The 18,957-nt window shown below is 35.5% G+C and overlaps 2 protein-coding genes across 2 annotated transcripts; both read right to left on the bottom strand.

Moving 5' to 3' along the window:
* Positions 1-3,929: 3,929 nt before the first annotated feature.
* On the bottom strand, positions 3,930-7,627 carry LOC145630566 (glucose and ribitol dehydrogenase-like). Its single transcript, XM_081682807.1, has 4 exons — positions 7,414-7,627; positions 6,065-6,446; positions 5,028-5,387; positions 3,930-4,212 (listed from the first exon to the last, which is right to left on the bottom strand). The coding sequence occupies exons 1-4, from the start codon at positions 7,603-7,605 to the stop codon at positions 4,190-4,192; spliced, it is 957 nt and encodes a 318-aa protein (XP_081538933.1). The 5' UTR covers positions 7,606-7,627; the 3' UTR covers positions 3,930-4,189.
* A 6,250-nt stretch (positions 7,628-13,877) lies between these two features.
* Positions 13,878-17,843, bottom strand: LOC145632713 (uncharacterized). Its single transcript, XM_081685055.1, has 3 exons — positions 16,542-17,843; positions 14,342-16,496; positions 13,878-14,272 (listed from the first exon to the last, which is right to left on the bottom strand). Exons 1-3 carry the CDS (start codon positions 17,841-17,843, stop codon positions 13,878-13,880), a joined length of 3,852 nt encoding a protein of 1,283 aa, XP_081541181.1.
* Positions 17,844-18,957: the final 1,114 nt, after the last annotated feature.

Below are 18,957 nucleotides of genomic sequence, written 5' to 3'. Positions count from 1 at the left end.
TTTGGTGGTGAAAAAATATAAAACTAACGGCAACATCGAGCTAACGACAAATAAACGGTAAGGTTACATCGTACACACTAAAGGTACCTTGGAGATACATCGTGGAATTTTGAAAATGGGTGGACACAACTTGGAAAAGTGAATACCTTAGATGTACTGTGTAGTTTTTTTTTTTTTTTTTTTTTTTTTTGAAAAATATTAATATTATAAATATTTGTCAGATTTGATAGTCAATCATGGTCCCAAAATAATTACGTCTTCAACCTTAATGATCATGATTAAAAAACATACATAGTTAATAAATGATATTTTATAATCGTATTTAAATAAAAATTAATTTAAATATGTCATATGATGAAAATAGAATTTTTTGCCACTCATTATTACCTCAAAGAACATACGAGTTAAATTCAAAGAACATCAATCAAGGATAAATTCAAATTAAAGAACATTAGAGCTAAAACACATACAAAATAGAAACGGATTTTTCACGAAATACCACTGAGTGTTAACAAAATTTTCCAAATACCACCAATTAACTTTTTTCAAATTCACCATATACCATTCAGTTTTTACACATTATCACACAATGCCTATTTTTTTAACAGACGTTAGACTTCCATTTACTTTAGAAATTCACCATATACCATTTTGAGGAAATTTATTTCACCATATACACACTAATAAAACTTATTTCGCCATATACCCAAAAATAATAATAGCTATTTTTTAATATATATATATATATATATATATATATATATATATATATATATATATATATATATATATATATATATATATATATAACACTAGCCATAATCATTTCCAACAGCTAGTTTATGTATAAAAGCAGCTACCTATAGAGAGAGTAAAGCACAACTACACTACTAAGTTCATTTGCAAACATGTTCGCACATTCTAAATCTTCATCCTCATGTTACAAATCTCCATACGTGAAGAAATAGTACAACAGCAAAACCTTGAGGTTCGTGGAGAAATATGTTCAACTATCGATGCTTTATGTATCAACAGGACTTTGTAGGCTATGACAAAAATCTCATTATTGCTAACAATTGCAACTTTAGTTAGCATTATGTCTCTATAATAGCCACTAAGATGTGCACCATCTATGCCTATTATGGGTCTACATCTACCCAATAAACAATTCACATAAGATGCAAATGAAATAAAACAAGTCTTGAATTGTGATCTTTCATTTCGACTGTTAGTCCAGGTAACAAGTGCATGAGATCTAGGATTTGTAGCTTTAATCATCTCAACATATTTAGGTAACAATCCATACAAAATAAGCAAAATCCTCATGAATTTGCACTCTATCTAATGTCTTCACTTGTAGAATATAACTTTACCTTCACATTAAGCATGTATCTTTCCATGCACACTCACCGTAATGGATCTACTAGAATGTCAGGATTTGCCTTCAAATCTTGAAACAAATGCCTGCATAGCCATGCTAAAAATACCATCAGTTTTTTTTCAAGCCTCCCACAAGTTTTGTTGTTGGTGTTGTAGGTTACCTAGGTGGAGAAGTTTTAAAAAAGTAGCCATTATTATTTTTGGGTATCAGGTGAAATAAGTTTTATTAGTGTGTATATGGTGAAATAAATTTCCTCGCAATGGTATATGGTGAATTTGTAAAATTACATAAACGGCAGCCTAACGTCCGTTAAGAAAATAGGCATTGTGTGATAATGTGTAAAAGCTGAATGGTATAAGGAGAATTTGAAAAAAGTAGGTGGTATTTGGTGAATTTTGTTAAAACTCAGTGGTATTGTGTGAACATACGCACGAGTCAAGTTCAAAGAGTATAAGGGATAAATTTTCAAAGAACAATGACGCTAAAACACATACAAAATATTAAATGTGTACATATAGGCCAAATTCAAACACTACAAGAAAACAAACAAATTTCGACGGTCAGATTTCGATGGACACATTTTTCTGTCGAAAAAGTCGAAATGACCGACGAATTTTTATTCCGTTGGGTATTTCCGACGAATTGTTTGTACTTTCTGACTGATTTTTTTGTTGGAAATTACCTATTTTGATGGATAAACATTTTGTCGGAAGATTCCGACATAATATAATTTTTTTTAAAAAGGAAAATTTGTCTAGAAAGGACATATGTGTTCACTATTTTTTCTGGAAGGACCTTATATGTTTAAAGTGGTCTAAAAGGACCTTATTAGTTGATTTTGTTGTTTGGGGGGACCTTGAGGTTGGAATACAACAATAAATGACTTTTTTCCTTGACGTTAACCTCTCATGTGACCTTAAAAAAATGACCCCCTTTTCTTTTTGTCCATGATTTCCCTCAAATTCCCTTATTTTGATTTGTGTCATTTGGGGATTAGAAGAGAGAGAAAATCGTGGAAAAAAAGAAAATGGCGCCATTTTTTAAGGTCATGTGATAGGTCAACGTCGGAGAAAAAAGTCAATTATTGCCAAATTGTTACTTCAAGATCTCCCAAACAACAAAAGTAACTTATATAAGGTCCTTTTAGACCACTTTAAACATATAAGGTTCTTTCAGACAAAATAGTGAACATATATGTCCATTCGAGACAAATTTTTCTTTAAAAAAATAATTAAATGAACACCTTTAGAAAACCCTAAAACCATATACTCTTTTCTGCCTCTCCTCTCTTTCCCTTTCTCCTTCTCTCTGTCTTTACTCTTCTCTCTCCTCTCGTTCTATCTTCTCTTTGTTCTTCGCTCTCCCTCTCGTTCTTCTTCTCTTTCATCTTCTACTTCTCTCCTTTTCTTTCCCATCTTTTGACCACCTTATATCTCCCACCGCCACCGCCAACACTAACCATTGCCGCAACAACAATACCACCAAGACTGACATCAACAACAACATTGACACCTACATCAACATCAATAACAATTTACGATTTTTTCGCACTTTCATTCTCCTTATGATGAAAACAAAGGTTTTCAGGTCAAATTCGATCATAAAAAAAACTCTAGATCTAGATTTTTCACGGTCGAATTTGGCCTCGTAAACCCAATTTTAAGAATTTGTGTGGTTGAATTAGTATGTCTTTTTTTTATCTGAATTTTTTGAATAAATATGGTTGTGGTGGCTGGTGGAGTTCGGGTTTTGGAGATTGGGTTGGGATTTCAATTTTTTTCTTTATTTTTTTGTTAATGTTTGGGTTGAGATTGTTTGTTTCAGCGGCGGTGGTGGTGGTTTTAGGTGGGTAGTGGGGTGGTCTAGTGTGGTTGGGCTGAATTTGTTAGGGTTGGGGGTTGTAATTCCGTGTTCGTTTGGGTGGTAGGTTGACCTTTAATTTATTTGGGTGGATTAGGGTTACGTGGGTGGGGGTACTAGTGGGTAGTGTGGGCTGGTGGTACGGGTTAGGACGGCTGGTGTGGGCTGGTAGTTGGTGGAGATGGGAGGCACTTTTTTTTTTTTGGTTTTTATAAAAGCGTTTTCCAGCCAACACCAGCCATCGGAAAAGGCCTTAATTTTTTCTACAAAATGTATTCTGACAACCGGTTCCAATGGAATTTCCGTCGAAAGGGGTTTTCCAACGGAAAATAGGGTGTTTCTAACGGAAAAATTTTAAAGAACATACGAACCAAATTCAAAGATTATATATATTAACTTATCACTTATTAAGTTAAATTAAAGAACATACGAACCAAATTCAAAGATTATAAGAGATAAATTCAAAAAACATCATTGCTAAAACACATACAAGATTAATCTGAAATTCAATATTAAATATATCATAAATAGTGATTAAATAAATCCTATAAAAGATTTATATATATTGTTAAAGTTAAATTAACAAAAATAACCCATTTATAAATATATATACAATGAAAACAATTTACGCAATTAAAATGTAATCAATTATTTAGAATCAATCAAAGAAACTGAAATTTATTTTTAAATCAATATAATTAATATAATATAAACTAACCAATACATGGAATAACACATGCCAAGTCTTGTATAGAGAAATATTACAGATATAAGACAAGTGAATCATAGAGCGATATTTGTCAACCCCACATTGATTGATTGATGAAATCAACCCCCTCTATTCCATTCCAAAAAATAAAAATAAAAATAAAATAAAATAAAAACATATGTTGATATTTCTTCAAGTTGTTCTATATTAAGTTTCTTTGTTTGGTAGATATAATTGAATTATCCGTTGACAATATCTCCACCTGTAACAAGTTAGAAGATCGTTAACTATATAGAAAACAAACTCTCAATCAAATTATTGTATACAATTTATCAAAATTTTAATTAATGAAATACAAATTTTTTTTATAAATAATTTTGGCATTACATGTACTTATTGTTTATTGTCTTAAAATAATTCCTTTGTTACTATTTGATATGAACATTTAATACTTCAAAAATAATATTCAATATAAATAATTTAAGTTTAGAAAAAAAAAAGTCAATGAATTAAAGTTTCAATTCAGTAAGTTCAGCAAAAATAAGATGAAGATTAGAACCTAAGAGAGTCTATGTTCGAGCATTAATATATTTGTAAAAAAGAGGATTATATTGGTAAAGTTGGTTAAAATCATTTAAAATAGTAATTAAAAATAATTTGAGTAAGTGTAAGAAAAATGTGGGTGAAGAAAGGGGAAAAAATGTAGGTATTTTTAAAATAAAATAATTAAAATTGTTAAGAACTTTTTAAAATAGACTAAAAAGTAAAATGATGCGAGTAACATCATTTAGAAACAGAGTAATGTATTTATATGGATAATGCTATACATATCTCTTAGAGTTATATATAAGCATTAAAAACACTTTATGACGAAAACAAAAATACTTTATGACGAAAACACGCATAGATTAGTGTAATTAGTGTATTTTTATCATGATTTTCTAAATTTAAACAATTTTTAAGAGTGTTTTTAATGCTTATATGTAGCCCTAACCCCAAATGGCTATATGTAGCATTTTCCTATATATATATATATATATAAAACAATTAATGGAAACACAAGGAACCAAAATATACCATTAGGATGGAGGAATTGGCCAGTAAAGTAGGACGAAGTTTGGTTGCTTGCAAGAAAAACATAGGATGGTGCGAGTTCGTAAGGTTGTCCTGCTCTATCCATTGGCGCCTGTGAACCAAAAGTTACAATCTCATCTACAGGAAGTGAAGCCACTTCTAAGGGAGTCCAAATGGGGCCTGGTGCAACCCCATTCACTCGTATACGTCGGTCGAGGAGCTGACGGCTGAGGCTCCTGGTGAAGCTGACTATGGCTCCTTTGGTGGCAGAATAGTCAACTAGTGTTGTTGAACCTATGTATGCCAAAACTGAAGCCGTGTTGATTATGCTGCTTCCTTCTTTCATGTGCTTCAATGCATGCCCAAATGAGGTTAAAAATCACAAAGACAGTCAATGAAGTTTGTGGATAGTGCAAAATCTCAAACGTTGAAATTAAAATAAACTAAGAAAATATCAATTATAATTAATTAAAATACCCCCAAGTCAAAGAGAATTAAATAATTCTACATTTTCATCTTGGACCAAAAACATCTACCCAACATTTTTGACTTTTCCATGACTTGCATAATTTAGAAATTCCAACCCAGTGAATAGTGAGATAGGTGTCGGATAGCTAAATAAAGACTAATTATGTATATGAGATTTAAGATTTGGTTTACTTTTTAAAGTTTTAGCTTTTAAGTACAACCTAAATTAACTAATTGAGTTAGGATTCGTACAATATTACCTAATTTTATATTGTTTTGTTTTTGTTTTTTTAATCATATGATATATGTCATATAATGAAATAAAAAATAGTTTAATTTATCAAAATCGTAATAGTTTTGAAAACGAATTGACAACTGATTTCTTGTTTTTGGTTTTTATTTAAAAAAAAAAACAAAAACCTAAAACAAAAAATCACCACGAAGAAACCCTCAATAATTAGTTTTGGTTGAAAAAATGAAATCAATAAAACACACGCAAAGAGTTATGATTTGACAATTTGATTCGTGATATATATGTTTAAATAAAAATATATCATCTTAAAATACTTACTTTGCCATGAAAATATAGGCGAAGATGTTGATTTCAAATGTTTTCTTCACTTGTTCCTCTGTGATTTCATCAATACTCTTTGCATAGTATTGTACTCCTGCATTATTCACTAACACATCTATGCGCCCAAAGAGGCTAATCACCTCATCAACCACGTACTTGCATTCCTTTTCGCCTTGGCGGAACTCGGCTGGAATGGCAATGGGCTCACCTGCATCATTTTCTTTAGCCACTTTTCTTATCAAAGCCAAAGCATCATCGGCATCTCTATCCTCTGGCCCTTTAACATACGTGAACGCCACGGTTGCGCCCTCGAGTGCAAAATAGTAACAAACTGCTCTTCCTATCCCTGAATCACCTCCTGTTACCAATGCCACCTTTCCCTGTAATAACGATAATGTTCAACAACAATTACAATCTTTACGTTCGTATTATTAACACCAAATTAAGTTTGGGTAATTCTACAAGGTGTATCTTTGTAAAATTGCAAATTTTAATTGCTGGATTTAACTATCTCAAGTGACATACATTCGATTATTGCATATTCCCTCAATCACTTATTTTTTGCCCCACTTAACCTTTTACGATTTTCAAGACGTGTCTTCAAACGTATATTATTTCTCCATTTTTTTTTATTAATTCAACATAATAACCTACTCTTCTAATTAATTTAAATAAGTCACGTACTCTCCCCACCACAAAAACCACCCCCAACAACCCAACCGTTGACCAACTCCGGCCTTGACCAACCCGACCCAACAAGCCGATCCACATGAAACCACCATCCACCTACCAGAAACCACAGCACCTAACCTCCCAAATTAATCTCTCAACCATCCTAAACCAGCCCCCCTACCAAAATAAATAAATCCATTGTATAAGGAATGTGCAAAAATATGAGTCTATCAAGTAGAACCTTCCATTGAGTTTTGAGGTACATTTATTATGTTTTCATAGGACTTATAATGAAAGAGAGGGTACATAGTTACTAGAACACACAAGTATAATGAGTAATAAGGACAATTTTAAAAAATTGATACAAATAATTCTAAGTTTAGTAAGTTAATGTGTAATAAATAAAATTTTTAAATGCAATCAAACATTAATAAAATCTATTGACACATAATTTAATCATGCATGCACCCTTATATTAATAGCATACTAGAAAATATGTAAGGAGTGCAATGCTTATGTATTACCCTTAGAATTGTATGTTTAGATAGATAACAAATTGTGAAAGTAGTTGCATTAACATCCTAAATAATTAAACATCATTAATTAATAAAAAAACCCTAGATTAACATGAAGAAATGAAGCTAATTAAGCTAAATTAAATGATGTAAGTCTTACATGAAGCTTTTTGGAAGGTATATAATGAGGATCGAAAGAAATAGGAAGTGGATTCATCAAATATTGTTTTCCTGGTTGAGTTTCCTGCTTTTGTGGTGGGAATTTCTGGTCCATACTTGCCATTGTTACTTCAAAACACAGCAAGATAACCAGAAAACATAGGCAATTGGACAACTTATAATTTATCTTCATTGTTTTTCTCGTTTTGTATAGTTGTATGCCGTAGCTTGATAAATAGATAGACCAACCCAAAACTACTTATATAGGCAACAAAGTTTACTGTATTCTTTTTTTTTATTTATTTATTTTATTTACGTGTGGGAATAATTATAAAAAAATTAATATTTACAAAGTCGACTTAGAAAATTAATCTAACAAGATTTCATATAACTATTTTATTTCTTATAATGTTGGAACCCAATGTATATCACTTGTGAGTGTTCCACATTGGAGAAAGAGGAGAGGTAGTTCCACTTTATAAGGTAGAGGAGTCACTCCTACTATTGCTAATTGGTTTTAGTGTGGAAACTCCAAAGCCTAGTTTGTGGACTAAATTCTCCTCCTCAAAACCTAGTTTGTGGACCAAATGCTCTGATACCATGATAAACGGGCCAGGGCCGCACCCGACACAACTGTACACTTTATACGACCAATGAAGTTCCATCTCAAAACCATATGGCAATGAGGGGAATAGCCCCTTAGCCTTATAAAGTGGACACAACTTTCTTATTTCTTCAATGTGGGATACACTTCCACATACAAACTAGTGTGGAAGCTCCAAAGTCTAGTTTGTGGACCAAATTCTCCCCCTCCTCGTTCGGGTTGCCCAAACCCATTTCATATTGTATCATGGTATCAGAGCCAGGTTTAAGTTGTGTTGTGATATGGGACAATATTATGGACAATTCACATGTGAGGGGGAGTGTTAAGCCCATGAGAAAACCCACATGTATGTAAGTGGTGTGTTGTCCCACATTATTGGCAATAATAGGAGTTCTCCTCTACCTTATAAAGTGGAACCACCTCTTCTCTTTCTCCAATGTGGGACACTCACAAGTGATATACATTGGGTTCCAACATATAAATTAGTGAATATAGTTACAACTTTTTAAAACCTTAATTATGGGACAATCTTTAAGGGACGGAAGTACTTAGTGATTGTTTATTTCACCTTAGTTTTGTTCATGACCTGATTTGATCTGAACTTATATAATCTGCTATTTGTCTAGTTTTAGTAAATTTTAACTTCATATGTAAGCTAATTTACAAGGAAAAAATATATTAAATGGGGCCCTTTTTTTTTTACAAGAAAAGGGGGTCTTGTTAGATTATTCGCAATAACGTGTGAGAGGGTCTTGTTAGATTCGCAATAATGTACTGTGTATCTTAATAATATGTAATTTTCATAGAAATTATAGATAACTATATTTACGAGATGAAAAAAAAAAAAAAACCGTATTTAAAACGGTAAAGTATGTCAAAGCTTATTTTTCTTGATTTGAATATAAGTAAAAAGAAGATAAACTAAACATATTCTTTTAATTCATGCTATGGCGACAACTTAGATACATCAATTACAAAATAAGTGGGCTTTAATCCGAATTCTAACATGGGTTGAGACTAATTATGTTCTAATGTTTAATAATCTAGTCTAGTTTGTAAAGTCTCTTTGTTATTAAATACTTGCGACATTTTGAAATTTTAACACAGAACCATTATTATTATATAGTTTGTCTTTTCATTGTTTTTCTATAACTACATTTTAGGAAAGCAAGTGTTGTAAGTTAACTTGCATGTACGGAGTATTTGAGAATGGAGAAGGGATTATAGTTGTTGATCCATCATGTACACGTTGAAAATGCAACTTGTAGCATAGTTTTACACGGATAACATCCACAATAAAAATATAACTATTTGTACTATGTAACAATTATATATGGATGTGAAATGCCAAAAATTTAATGCCTGCCAATTAAGTGCCAAAATATCAGCAATATTATGATAATGATAGATGAGGAATAATATCGAGCCAAATCATTTTCTTGATTAATTAACATAAGAATACTAAAGATGCACGGCAATTTCTAACACTTGGAACTTTTTTTTTTTTTTTTTTTCTTTTTTTTTTCTTTTTTTTTTTTTTTTAAGAGAAAGACAAAACAGAAATTTCATTATCAATGTTGAGAGGTTTGTTAAAGAACAGATGGTTTCACAAATTAATGCAATATTCAATGATTTGTTAATGCCTTTAAATGGATGGAAACTATAAGCAGTTGACAAGTGGAGATTAAATTAGTATCCACAAAGTTTCATATGTGGCTGGCCGCACTGTACGGGCGTACGGCCAGCCACAATATAATTTTTTATTTTTTTTATTTTTGTATCTCTTTTTTCTATGTCTTCTCTATCAACTCTTTCTCTCTTCTCTGATAATTTCTTCTTCTCCAATTAGCCACCCATATCACCCCTTTACCAAGCTATATCATCTTTCTCTCTCCTTTCATCTCCAAAAAAGGGCAGAATACTTGCAAAACAAACCACCTGCAATTACAAATGAAGAACGCATGTCCTCCACTAACCCGTCGTCGTACTCCGTGAGCTCCTTATACTCCGTCATTGGAAAACAACTTAAAGATTTTTAAGGCCAAATTCGGCCATAAAAACTCTAGATCTAGAGTTTTCATGGTCGAATTTGGCCTTTTTAGCCATATTTGAAGTGAAATTCAAACTATTGTTAATTTTAAAGGTATTTGTTCGATTTAATTTTTTTTTTCTTAACGACTTGGTTGTGAGTTCGATTGGATCTATGTTTGTTTGTGGATTTGGTGTATGGTGGAGGTGGCGGCATGGTGTATTGGGGGTGGGGCTAGTAGAGTTTTGGGGGTGGTGGTGGGTCAAAGGTTACTAGGTCGGGGGTTACTTAAGGGATTACAAAATGGGTAGGTCGGGGGTTACTTAAGGGGTTACTAGCACTAGTAGAAAAATAGCAAATGGCACCGGTTCAAACCCGGCTTAAGGCACCGGTTTGAACCCGTGCCTATGTGGGGGGTGCCAATTACACCCCTTTTTGGCACCGGTTCAAAACCGGTGCCATAAACCGGTTTTGGCACCGGTTAACCGGTGCCTTAAATAATTTCGCGGAATATTTTTTGTTAGTGGAAGTTGTTTTAGGCACCGGTTAACCGGTGCCTTTTTGGTATTTTTTTTTATATACTTTTTTCTTGCAATAATAATAAAAATAATATACAAACAAACATGAAATACGAACCAAACAAAAATAAATGGTGAAATACGGATTCTTGAAATTGTTATATTCAACATCAAAACAATGGTAAATCACATTATATTCAACAAGTAAATTGTTATTGTACCATACAAAAAAAAAAAAAAAAAAAAAAAAATTACAATGAATTATAATAAAATTTAACTCAGAAATTGAAATTGTAAAACAATAAAAAAAAAAAAAAAAAAAAAAATTACAACATCAAAATAATATTCCAAAATCAAAATCTTGAATCCTTGTTGCATGAATTAACACCTGCATCAATTAAAACCCAGAAATTATTAAAACTAAAAAAAAAAAAAAAACGAGAAGCAATAACCCAGAAAACTAATGCATGAACGAGAAAGAGAAAATCAATTCAGAAAACCGCACAAACAATGAATTATAATGACAAAATCAATTAACCTAGCAATCAATTAAACCCAACAAACCAAGAAAATCAATTAACCCCAAAACTTTCGAAAATCAATTAAACCCAGAAATTTCGAAAAATCAATTAAGTGCAAAAAATGACAAAATCAATTAACCCAAATAATTCCAAGATCAATTACACCAATCAATTTCGAACAATATTACAACAATCAAACCCAAAAAAATTAAGGCACATAGCATAAATATTTAAACCCAGAAACCCTTACCCCGAATTATTAAACCCAGAAACATTGAGTTCGTCGCCTATAACTCACTCCATTGAGTTCGTCGCCTATAACTCGCCAATTCAGTTAGAAGATAGAGTCGCAAAAACAGGCTCTTTCTAAGGAGGTGGTTCTAGAAAGAGATCCGAGGCGAGGCGAGGCGGTTAACCGGGAAACATAGCATGCATGTCACAAGAGCGAGGCGAGCAAGAAGCACCTACTACGAGAGGGGCGCCTCGCGTCTTAAGGCCGGGCTTAGATGTAGTTTTCAGGTCAGAAGAAGAGGACAGAGAGGGGAGAGAGACAGAGAAGAGAGGTCGGAAAGCTGAGAGGAGAAAGAGAGAGAGAGAAGGAGGAGAGGCGCTCAGTTAGTTGTAGGAGAAAGAGAGGAGAGAGAAGCTAAGAGGAGGCAAGTAAACAGCTAAGAGGAGAGATAAGGACGTTAGGGTTTATAAATTAACAAACCCGATTTTTTTTTTTTGTTGGTGCACCGGTTCAAACCGGTGGCCTTGTTATTTTTGGCACCGGTTTGATCTGAACCGGTGCCATTGTTCTTGGTCTGAATCCCCGCCCAATTTTAGGCCGGTTTTTGGCACCGGTTTGGTCTGAACCGGTGCCAATTGGGGGTTGCCTATTTGTATTTTTCTACTAGTGTAGATAGGTTACTTAAGTGGGGCTACTTGAAGGGGTTACTTGGGAGATTATTTAAGTGAGGTTAGTGGAGGGGGTTACTCGAGGGATTACTGAGGGTTTACTTAAGTGAGGTTACTTAAGGGGTTATTAGAGGGGTTACTAAGTCGGAGGGATTACTAGAGGGTTTACTTGAGGGGTTACTAAGTCGGAGGGGTTACTTAAGGGGTTACTAGAGAGGTTACTAGATGGGTTACTTGAGGCGTTACTTGGTCCGGTCAGGGGTTACTTGGTCCGGTCAGGAGTTACTAGGTCTGGTCAGGGGTTACTTGGTAGAGGAGTTACTAGATTGGTGGGGTTATTAGGTTAGTGGGGTTACTTTGTCATTTGTTGATTTGGCACCCTGCCGCATGGTGCGGATTGCCGCCGCACCAAAAACACACTGATTATTTTTTTTTTTTTTTTTTTTTTTTTTTTGTTTGTTTGTTTGTTTTGAAAGACATTTAATATCAATTTTATTAATCAATGGAGAAATTATCCATTAGAACATAAGGAGAAATTACACAAAAAAATGTCCATTAGAACATAAGGAGAAATTTCAAAAGGACAACTTCCCTCTTGCATTACACGCACTTATTAGTATCATTTGTAGACTTTATAGTCAAATTTTTTGATACGTTCAAATTGGAAATCTTTTACGGTAGCACGTTACTGATTTTGGAAGTTTTTAACAACCATGATATTTTCTTGAAATAGATTTTATAATTGGCGGGCTAATCAACGCTCCAGAAGTATTGGAGCAACTCCATTGGTTATAGGTAGTAGGTAGGGATTTGCTTGTAATAATTTTCAAGTTTCTAGCTACTAGCTTCACCATTGGAGCTATAAAATACAATTAGCTTGTCCAAGCTAATGCTTGAGAAAAAAGTTCCAAAATTTTTGGAGATAAATATTATAATAATTAAATTTATAAAGCTAATTGAGAAAGTCAAGTTTAACAAGCTAGTAGCTAACTATTGGGGTACAAAATAGCTACAAAGAGGATTAGCTAAAAATTATACATGGCATGGCTAGTAAATTAACAATTGGCTTACCATCGAAGATGCTCAATAACATAGCTAAAATTAGAACTTTTAAATTGAAATGAACATTAATTACACTGATCGACTCTTGATTTTGCATGCACTCCAAAATTAGTACCATTTTAAAAAAAAAAAAAAAAAATTAATTGATTATTTAACGTGTTAGCTTAGGAGCGTTCGTTAGAAAGATCTTTAACAGTTTCAAATGCATATGAAAGTATTAGTAAATCATCGCTCCCTAAAACTTTTATGTATACTCAGTGCACGATAATTTTAGCGTAAATTGACCAATTTTAGGGTAAATTATTTACATTTTGGATAGTATTTTATCTATTTAAAGGTGATTTCTAACTTCTTTTTTTTTTTTTTTTTTTTGTACCCATTAAAAGCTAATAATATGTCTTTTCATGTACTAGTTAAGGAGTACATCCTCACCAAACGGTAAAAGCAAGCTGCAAACAGTAATTGGACAGATCACCAAAAGTACTAAATAAATTACCACACTTTTTCAATATATTTACAAAAATGCCACCAGATTAACAAAAAATCGTTTATCTGACATATAAACTTGTAATTGCCTAATATATCAAGAGCAGTTTTTACATGGTTGATTTTTAAAAAGAAAACAATTTTACCTATAAAAAAATGATTATTATAAAAAATTTGTTCTATGTAGAAGTGCATCTCTTTGATAGTTTGATCTACACTCTTGTTACTTGTTAGGACCGTCTTGAGCTAATCAATAAACTAAAGTTAGGACCGTCCTAAGTTTTTTTTGTTTTTTTTTTTTTAAAACAGGGCTAAAAAAACACAACAAAGAAACCTAGGCAAAAACTAAAACACAAAATACAGTAACTGACGACGACGAGCACAACCCGCCAACCAGTGAGCTGGAGACACCCAGGAACGAGGAACCTTACGGACTTGACAAACTAGGAGACTCTGAATAGAAACCCACAAATCCTGAACGAGCCAGAAAACCGAAATGTCCATACTCCCCTTACGAGGAAGGACAGCCAACAGAGCAGCACAATCCGTGTATATGCAAATTTTCAAAAAACCCTTACGCTGAGCATACTCCAAACCCCATAAGCAAGCCTGTAACTCCGTCTGCAACGCCGAGGCGGCAAAAAAAGCACGGCATCCACCCCCAAGTACCTGTGAAGAATCAATCTCCCGAATTATCCACCCTGCACCTGCTCTATTCGATACACAATCCCAAGCACCATCTATAACCAAACAGACAGTGGGATCGATAGCAGATAAACCCTGTTAGGATAATAGCTGCCCTGACTGACTTGCCACAGGAGGAACCCCATTGGAAGATAATACCGAAGCCTTCCAGCATTGAGCACTCTTACTACGAGTCTTCCAATCAATAGCTAAGTGGACAATGGATCCCGGTGACCAAACAGCCTGACGAAACCGTAACTGATTGCGAGTAACCCAAATAGCCCACAATATAGCAAAGAACGAAGAGATGCCATCCCAATTGTGGAACTTCGACAATTGGGACACCGTTCGAGTTACCCAGTCTTCAAACTGCGGAAGATGCATAAAATCCCATCTAATATCCAGGACACCAGATCTCCAAATACCACAGATAGCAGAACAATCTCGAAACAGATGAGAACGAGATTCGTCAGAAGAGTGACAAAAGGCACATGTAGGGTCAATAGGAAGCCCTCGAGTAGAGAGAATGGCTGCTAAAGGCAAAGCATTGTGTAACAATTTCCAACCAAAAAGTTTCCAACGAGGCAAAATTGGCATAGCCCAAAATTTTTTCCACCAAGGAAGAAAAGATTGAGAATCCGCATTACCCATAGAACCATTCCCGCAAATATTAGCATAAGCAGATTTAGTTGAGAAAACACCATCCCTAGTAAACTTCCAATAGACAAAGTCATCCATCAAACGCACCGGCCTGTCCAACGAGAGAATTTTAGCCGCTGTATCAGAATCAAACAGGCCATGAACAGTAGAAGCATCCCACGCGTAAGAACGCGGATCAATTAAATAGGAAACAAGAGTCGGACAAAGCGACTCCGAATGAAGTTCCTTGAACACCACAGGGCCCCCTGGGACCCAACAATCTTCCATAATACGAACCTTAGACCCCGAACCAACCTTCCATGCCAAGCCCTGGGATAAAGAAGACAAACCGGCAAGGAGACTCCTACAACCCCATGAAGGGCGGAGAACTTGAGTCGACCGAAGTGTCCGGAGGGCCGGATACTTGGAACAAAGGAGACGGGAAACAAGCAACTGCGGAGATTGATTTATACGCCAACTCTGTTTAGCTAATAAGGCAGAGTTAAAAGGAGCAATGCTGCGAATACCTAAACCCCCTAAGCCCTTCGGAAGGTGAATCAGCGAAGAGGAACGTAGAGCTATTCCACGACTGGAGCTCGAAGATTTCCACCAGAATCTGGCCAGCAAGTTGTCAATCCTGGAGCAAATGGAATCTAGAACCTTGAAAACCGATAAAATGTGGTTGAACGAAGCTATAAGCACGGAGTTAATAATAACAAGTTTCGCTGCAGGGGACAACTGAAGAGCAGCGAATACTTCCAGTCGAGCAGCCACCTTATCCAGGAAGAAACCAAAATCAGAACACTTGCTACGACTCAAATCCACAGGCAATCCTAAATAAGTGCCCAATCTAAACTCATTTCTAAGATTCAAACAACCCGACAAGAACTCCCGGTAATCCTCCGGCGTATTCGGACTGAATTTAACAAAAGACTTCTGTAAATTGATCATTTGACCTGAAAGACTACAGAAGTCCGAAAGCACCTTCATTACATGAGAACAAGAAGAAGGGGAGACTTGGAAAAACAAAAGAGAGTCATAAGCAAAAAACAAATGAGAGATAGCCGGCGCACCCCGAGCAATCTTAATACCCTGAAACAGCCCTTCTGATTCAGCCTTACGAAGCATGGCAGAAAGAACCTCCATACAAAGCACAAACAAGTAAGGAGACAAGGGATCACCTTGCCGTAAACCCCGATGTGGCCGAAAAGTTTCAGTGGGAGCACCATTAATCAACACCTGATAAGAGACAGTTGTCACACACTGTAAAATCAGATGGATCCAGGTAGGAGGGAACCCAAAAACCTGAAGGACCTGGGCCAAAAATTCCCACCCAACCCTGTCATAAGCTTTGTTCATATCAAGTTTCAGGGTTGCTAAGAATCGCTTCTTAGCCTTCGAAGCATTCATGAAAGAGAGTAATTCATGAACCATTAAGCAATTATCCGACATTAATCGTCCTAGCACAAAAGCATTTTGGGAGTCTGAGATCAGTTCGGGTAACACAGTCTTCAAACGTTGAGCAAGACATTTAGCAATACATTTGTAAATGACATTACAAAGGCCAATCGGTCGAAACTGAGACAAGAGCTCTGGATTATCCACCTTAGGAAGTAAAACTAAGAAAGTACGGTTCCAGTCCTTGAGAAGATATCCATGAGCAAAGAAAAACTAAATTGCATTTACCACATGACCTCCTATCACGGGCCAATATGATCTGAAAAGAGCCGAAGAGAAACCATCCGGACCTGGAGATTTATTTTCATTAATACTAAACATGGCTTTCTGAATCTTGTCAGCTGAAAACGGGGCCAAAAGAGCCTGGCGATGAATATCCGACAAAGAAGGAAGATCCAGTGACTCCCAACAAAAATCAGGAACCTCAGTCGACCCTGATTGTTTACTATACAGAGAAATATAGAAGTCTCGAGCATGAGAACGAAGCTGATCTGAATCCAAGATCCAGGTACCATCAAGATTTTTAAGGCCAGCAATTGAATTCCTTCTCCGTCTCGCCTGGACTAGAGAAAAGAGTAACTTGGAGTGTTCATCCCCAAAAGTGTCCCACTTCACCTTGGCTCGTTGTTTCCAAAACTCATAAGCCGCTTGGGCCTCAGCAATCTTTTCTTTCCTGAAAGTGAGAAATAAGCAACGATCCCCACGAGAGTCGAGTGACAAAGAAGCATTAGTGATATCCATAACCAAAGCCTTCCAGTCAATACCCCAGGCTTTCGTATGAGTAACACACCATGAAAGTAAACGGTGTCGAAGAGAACGGAGCTTTCTTGATAAGGAAAACATGAGAGAACCTGGAATATGTTCAGCAAAAATGGTATGCACCATTAAAGCCACTTCTTGCGAATGTAAACACCAGTTCTCAATCTTGTACGGCCGCCTGCATCTGGATGAAACATGAGCATCATTTAAAATAATGGCTGAATGATCTGAAAACAAGATAGGTTGATGGACAACAGAAGTAGAAGGCCTTTCCAAAAGCCACTGGGAAGTAGCATAGGCCCTGTCTAGACGTTCAAAAGTAGGATCACCACCCTCCCGTCCATTAGTCCAAGTAAATTGAGGTCCCGAGAACGGAATATCAATCAAACCATTATCTAATTTCCAAGTCATGAAATCCAAACGACCTGGAATATCTGTACTACCCCCTACTTTATCTAATAAAAATTCAATCTGATTAAAATCACCCACTAACAAAATATTTGGATATTGAGCAACAATATTAGCTAGTTCCAACCAAACAGATAATCCAGAAACATGAGGCACTCCGTACAGAAAGAGGACATATTTTGTTACCAAATTCTCCACAATTCGACACAATATTACATGCGGAGAAACCACAATGGGATCAACCAGAACTGGGGAAAACCAAAACACACACAGCCCACCACTAAGACCCACCGAATCTACACCCACTAAACCTGAACATGATAGGGAAGAAACCTTATGCGAAACAGAATTTACAGACACCATAGTTTCAGCTAAAAACACAATATCAACACCATTAGAACGGACTAAGGACGCGATGTAAGGAACTTTAGGGGAGTCCGCCTTACCCAAACCCCTTCAGTTCCAAGCCACAATCTTCATCTATCCCCTGGTGGCCTTGAACAGGCGGCCACCGAGCCCTCAGAAGAAGATCCAAAACAAGACATTTGGGTTGAAGAAGAAATACCAATCCCTTTACGTTTCTTAAAAGGGAGACAGGATAAACAACCAGTAACAACAACCTCCAATCATTTTCTCTCATAATAGAGCATTAAATTATCAGAACTCGAATTTGAACTCATCTTGGAACAACCCACACAAGAAACTCCCTTTTGTTTCTTATTTGGCACCCAACAGGAAAAACAACCAGAATCTTGGCTTTCCTGTACTTGTAACTCCAAAATAGGGGGTACCGTAGGAACATGCACTCTAGCAGGAATTTTATCTGGGCAACAAAATCTGACCCTCTTATGCACCTTCTCTGGACTTGCTCCCCGCAAAGTAGAAGACATATGCGGTACCCTAGCCTGCGAACCCTTATCAGTTAACTGCTCCTCAACCACCTGAGTATCTCTAATCGTAAAATCCATCAAAGGAGGGGAGTATGGTGAGGTACAGTCCATGGGAACCACATCCTCACTGTCACAAACCAGCTCCGACACTAAGTCGGGACCATCAGAACCAACCGGAGAAGAAAGACAACTTGCCTCGGCCAAAAAGTTTGCAAAAGACCCTGAGTTAGGGGACAGGAATGGAGGAACACACATAAAGGGTCTTTGTATTGATTGGTTATGCTGGGGTTTATTAGATAAACCTTGAAGATTCACCCTTGTTGTTCTGAATCTTTCTATTCTTTTCAATCCAATGTTTGAATTTGAGAGATTATGGGCAAAATAATCAACAAACATACACAATCCACTATCAGCCACAAAAGAAGTAGACATATAAGGAGTCTTAAAACAAGCATTCTTCTTATGGCCAACTCTATTGCACTTAGAGCACAAAATAAACAGATTCTCATATCTAATATTAATCCACTTAAACTGAAAATTTCCAACATCCAAGTAGAAACCTGGAACTAACGAATCAAACACATGTA

Source organism: Chenopodium album, chromosome 5, assembly GCF_948465745.1.
Source record: "Chenopodium album chromosome 5, dcCheAlbu1.1, whole genome shotgun sequence".
Taxonomy (NCBI): domain Eukaryota; kingdom Viridiplantae; phylum Streptophyta; class Magnoliopsida; order Caryophyllales; family Amaranthaceae; genus Chenopodium; species Chenopodium album.
The sequence above is the reverse complement of the archived record's forward strand: the minus strand, read 5'-3'. Positions and strand labels throughout refer to the sequence as shown.

Coding starts and splice junctions, on each gene's coding strand:
- LOC145630566 (XM_081682807.1), bottom strand. CDS start 7,605: ATGAAGATAAATTATAAGTTGTCCAATTGCCTATGTTTTCTGGTTATC. Junction 5,388..6,064: donor CGCCTATATTTTCATGGCAA/AGTAAGTATTTT, acceptor TAACCTCATTTG/GGCATGCATTGAAGCACATG. Junction 4,213..5,027: donor CCAATTCCTCCATCCTAATG/GTATATTTTGGT, acceptor AACTTGTTACAG/GTGGAGATATTGTCAACGGA.
- LOC145632713 (XM_081685055.1), bottom strand. CDS start 17,843: ATGGTGTCTGTAAATTCTGTTTCGCATAAGGTTTCTTCCCTATCATGT. Junction 16,497..16,541: donor CCGTGATAGGAGGTCATGTG/GTAAATGCAATT, acceptor TATCTTCTCAAG/GACTGGAACCGTACTTTCTT. Junction 14,273..14,341: donor TGGGGTTCCTCCTGTGGCAA/GTCAGTCAGGGC, acceptor GTTTGGTTATAG/ATGGTGCTTGGGATTGTGTA.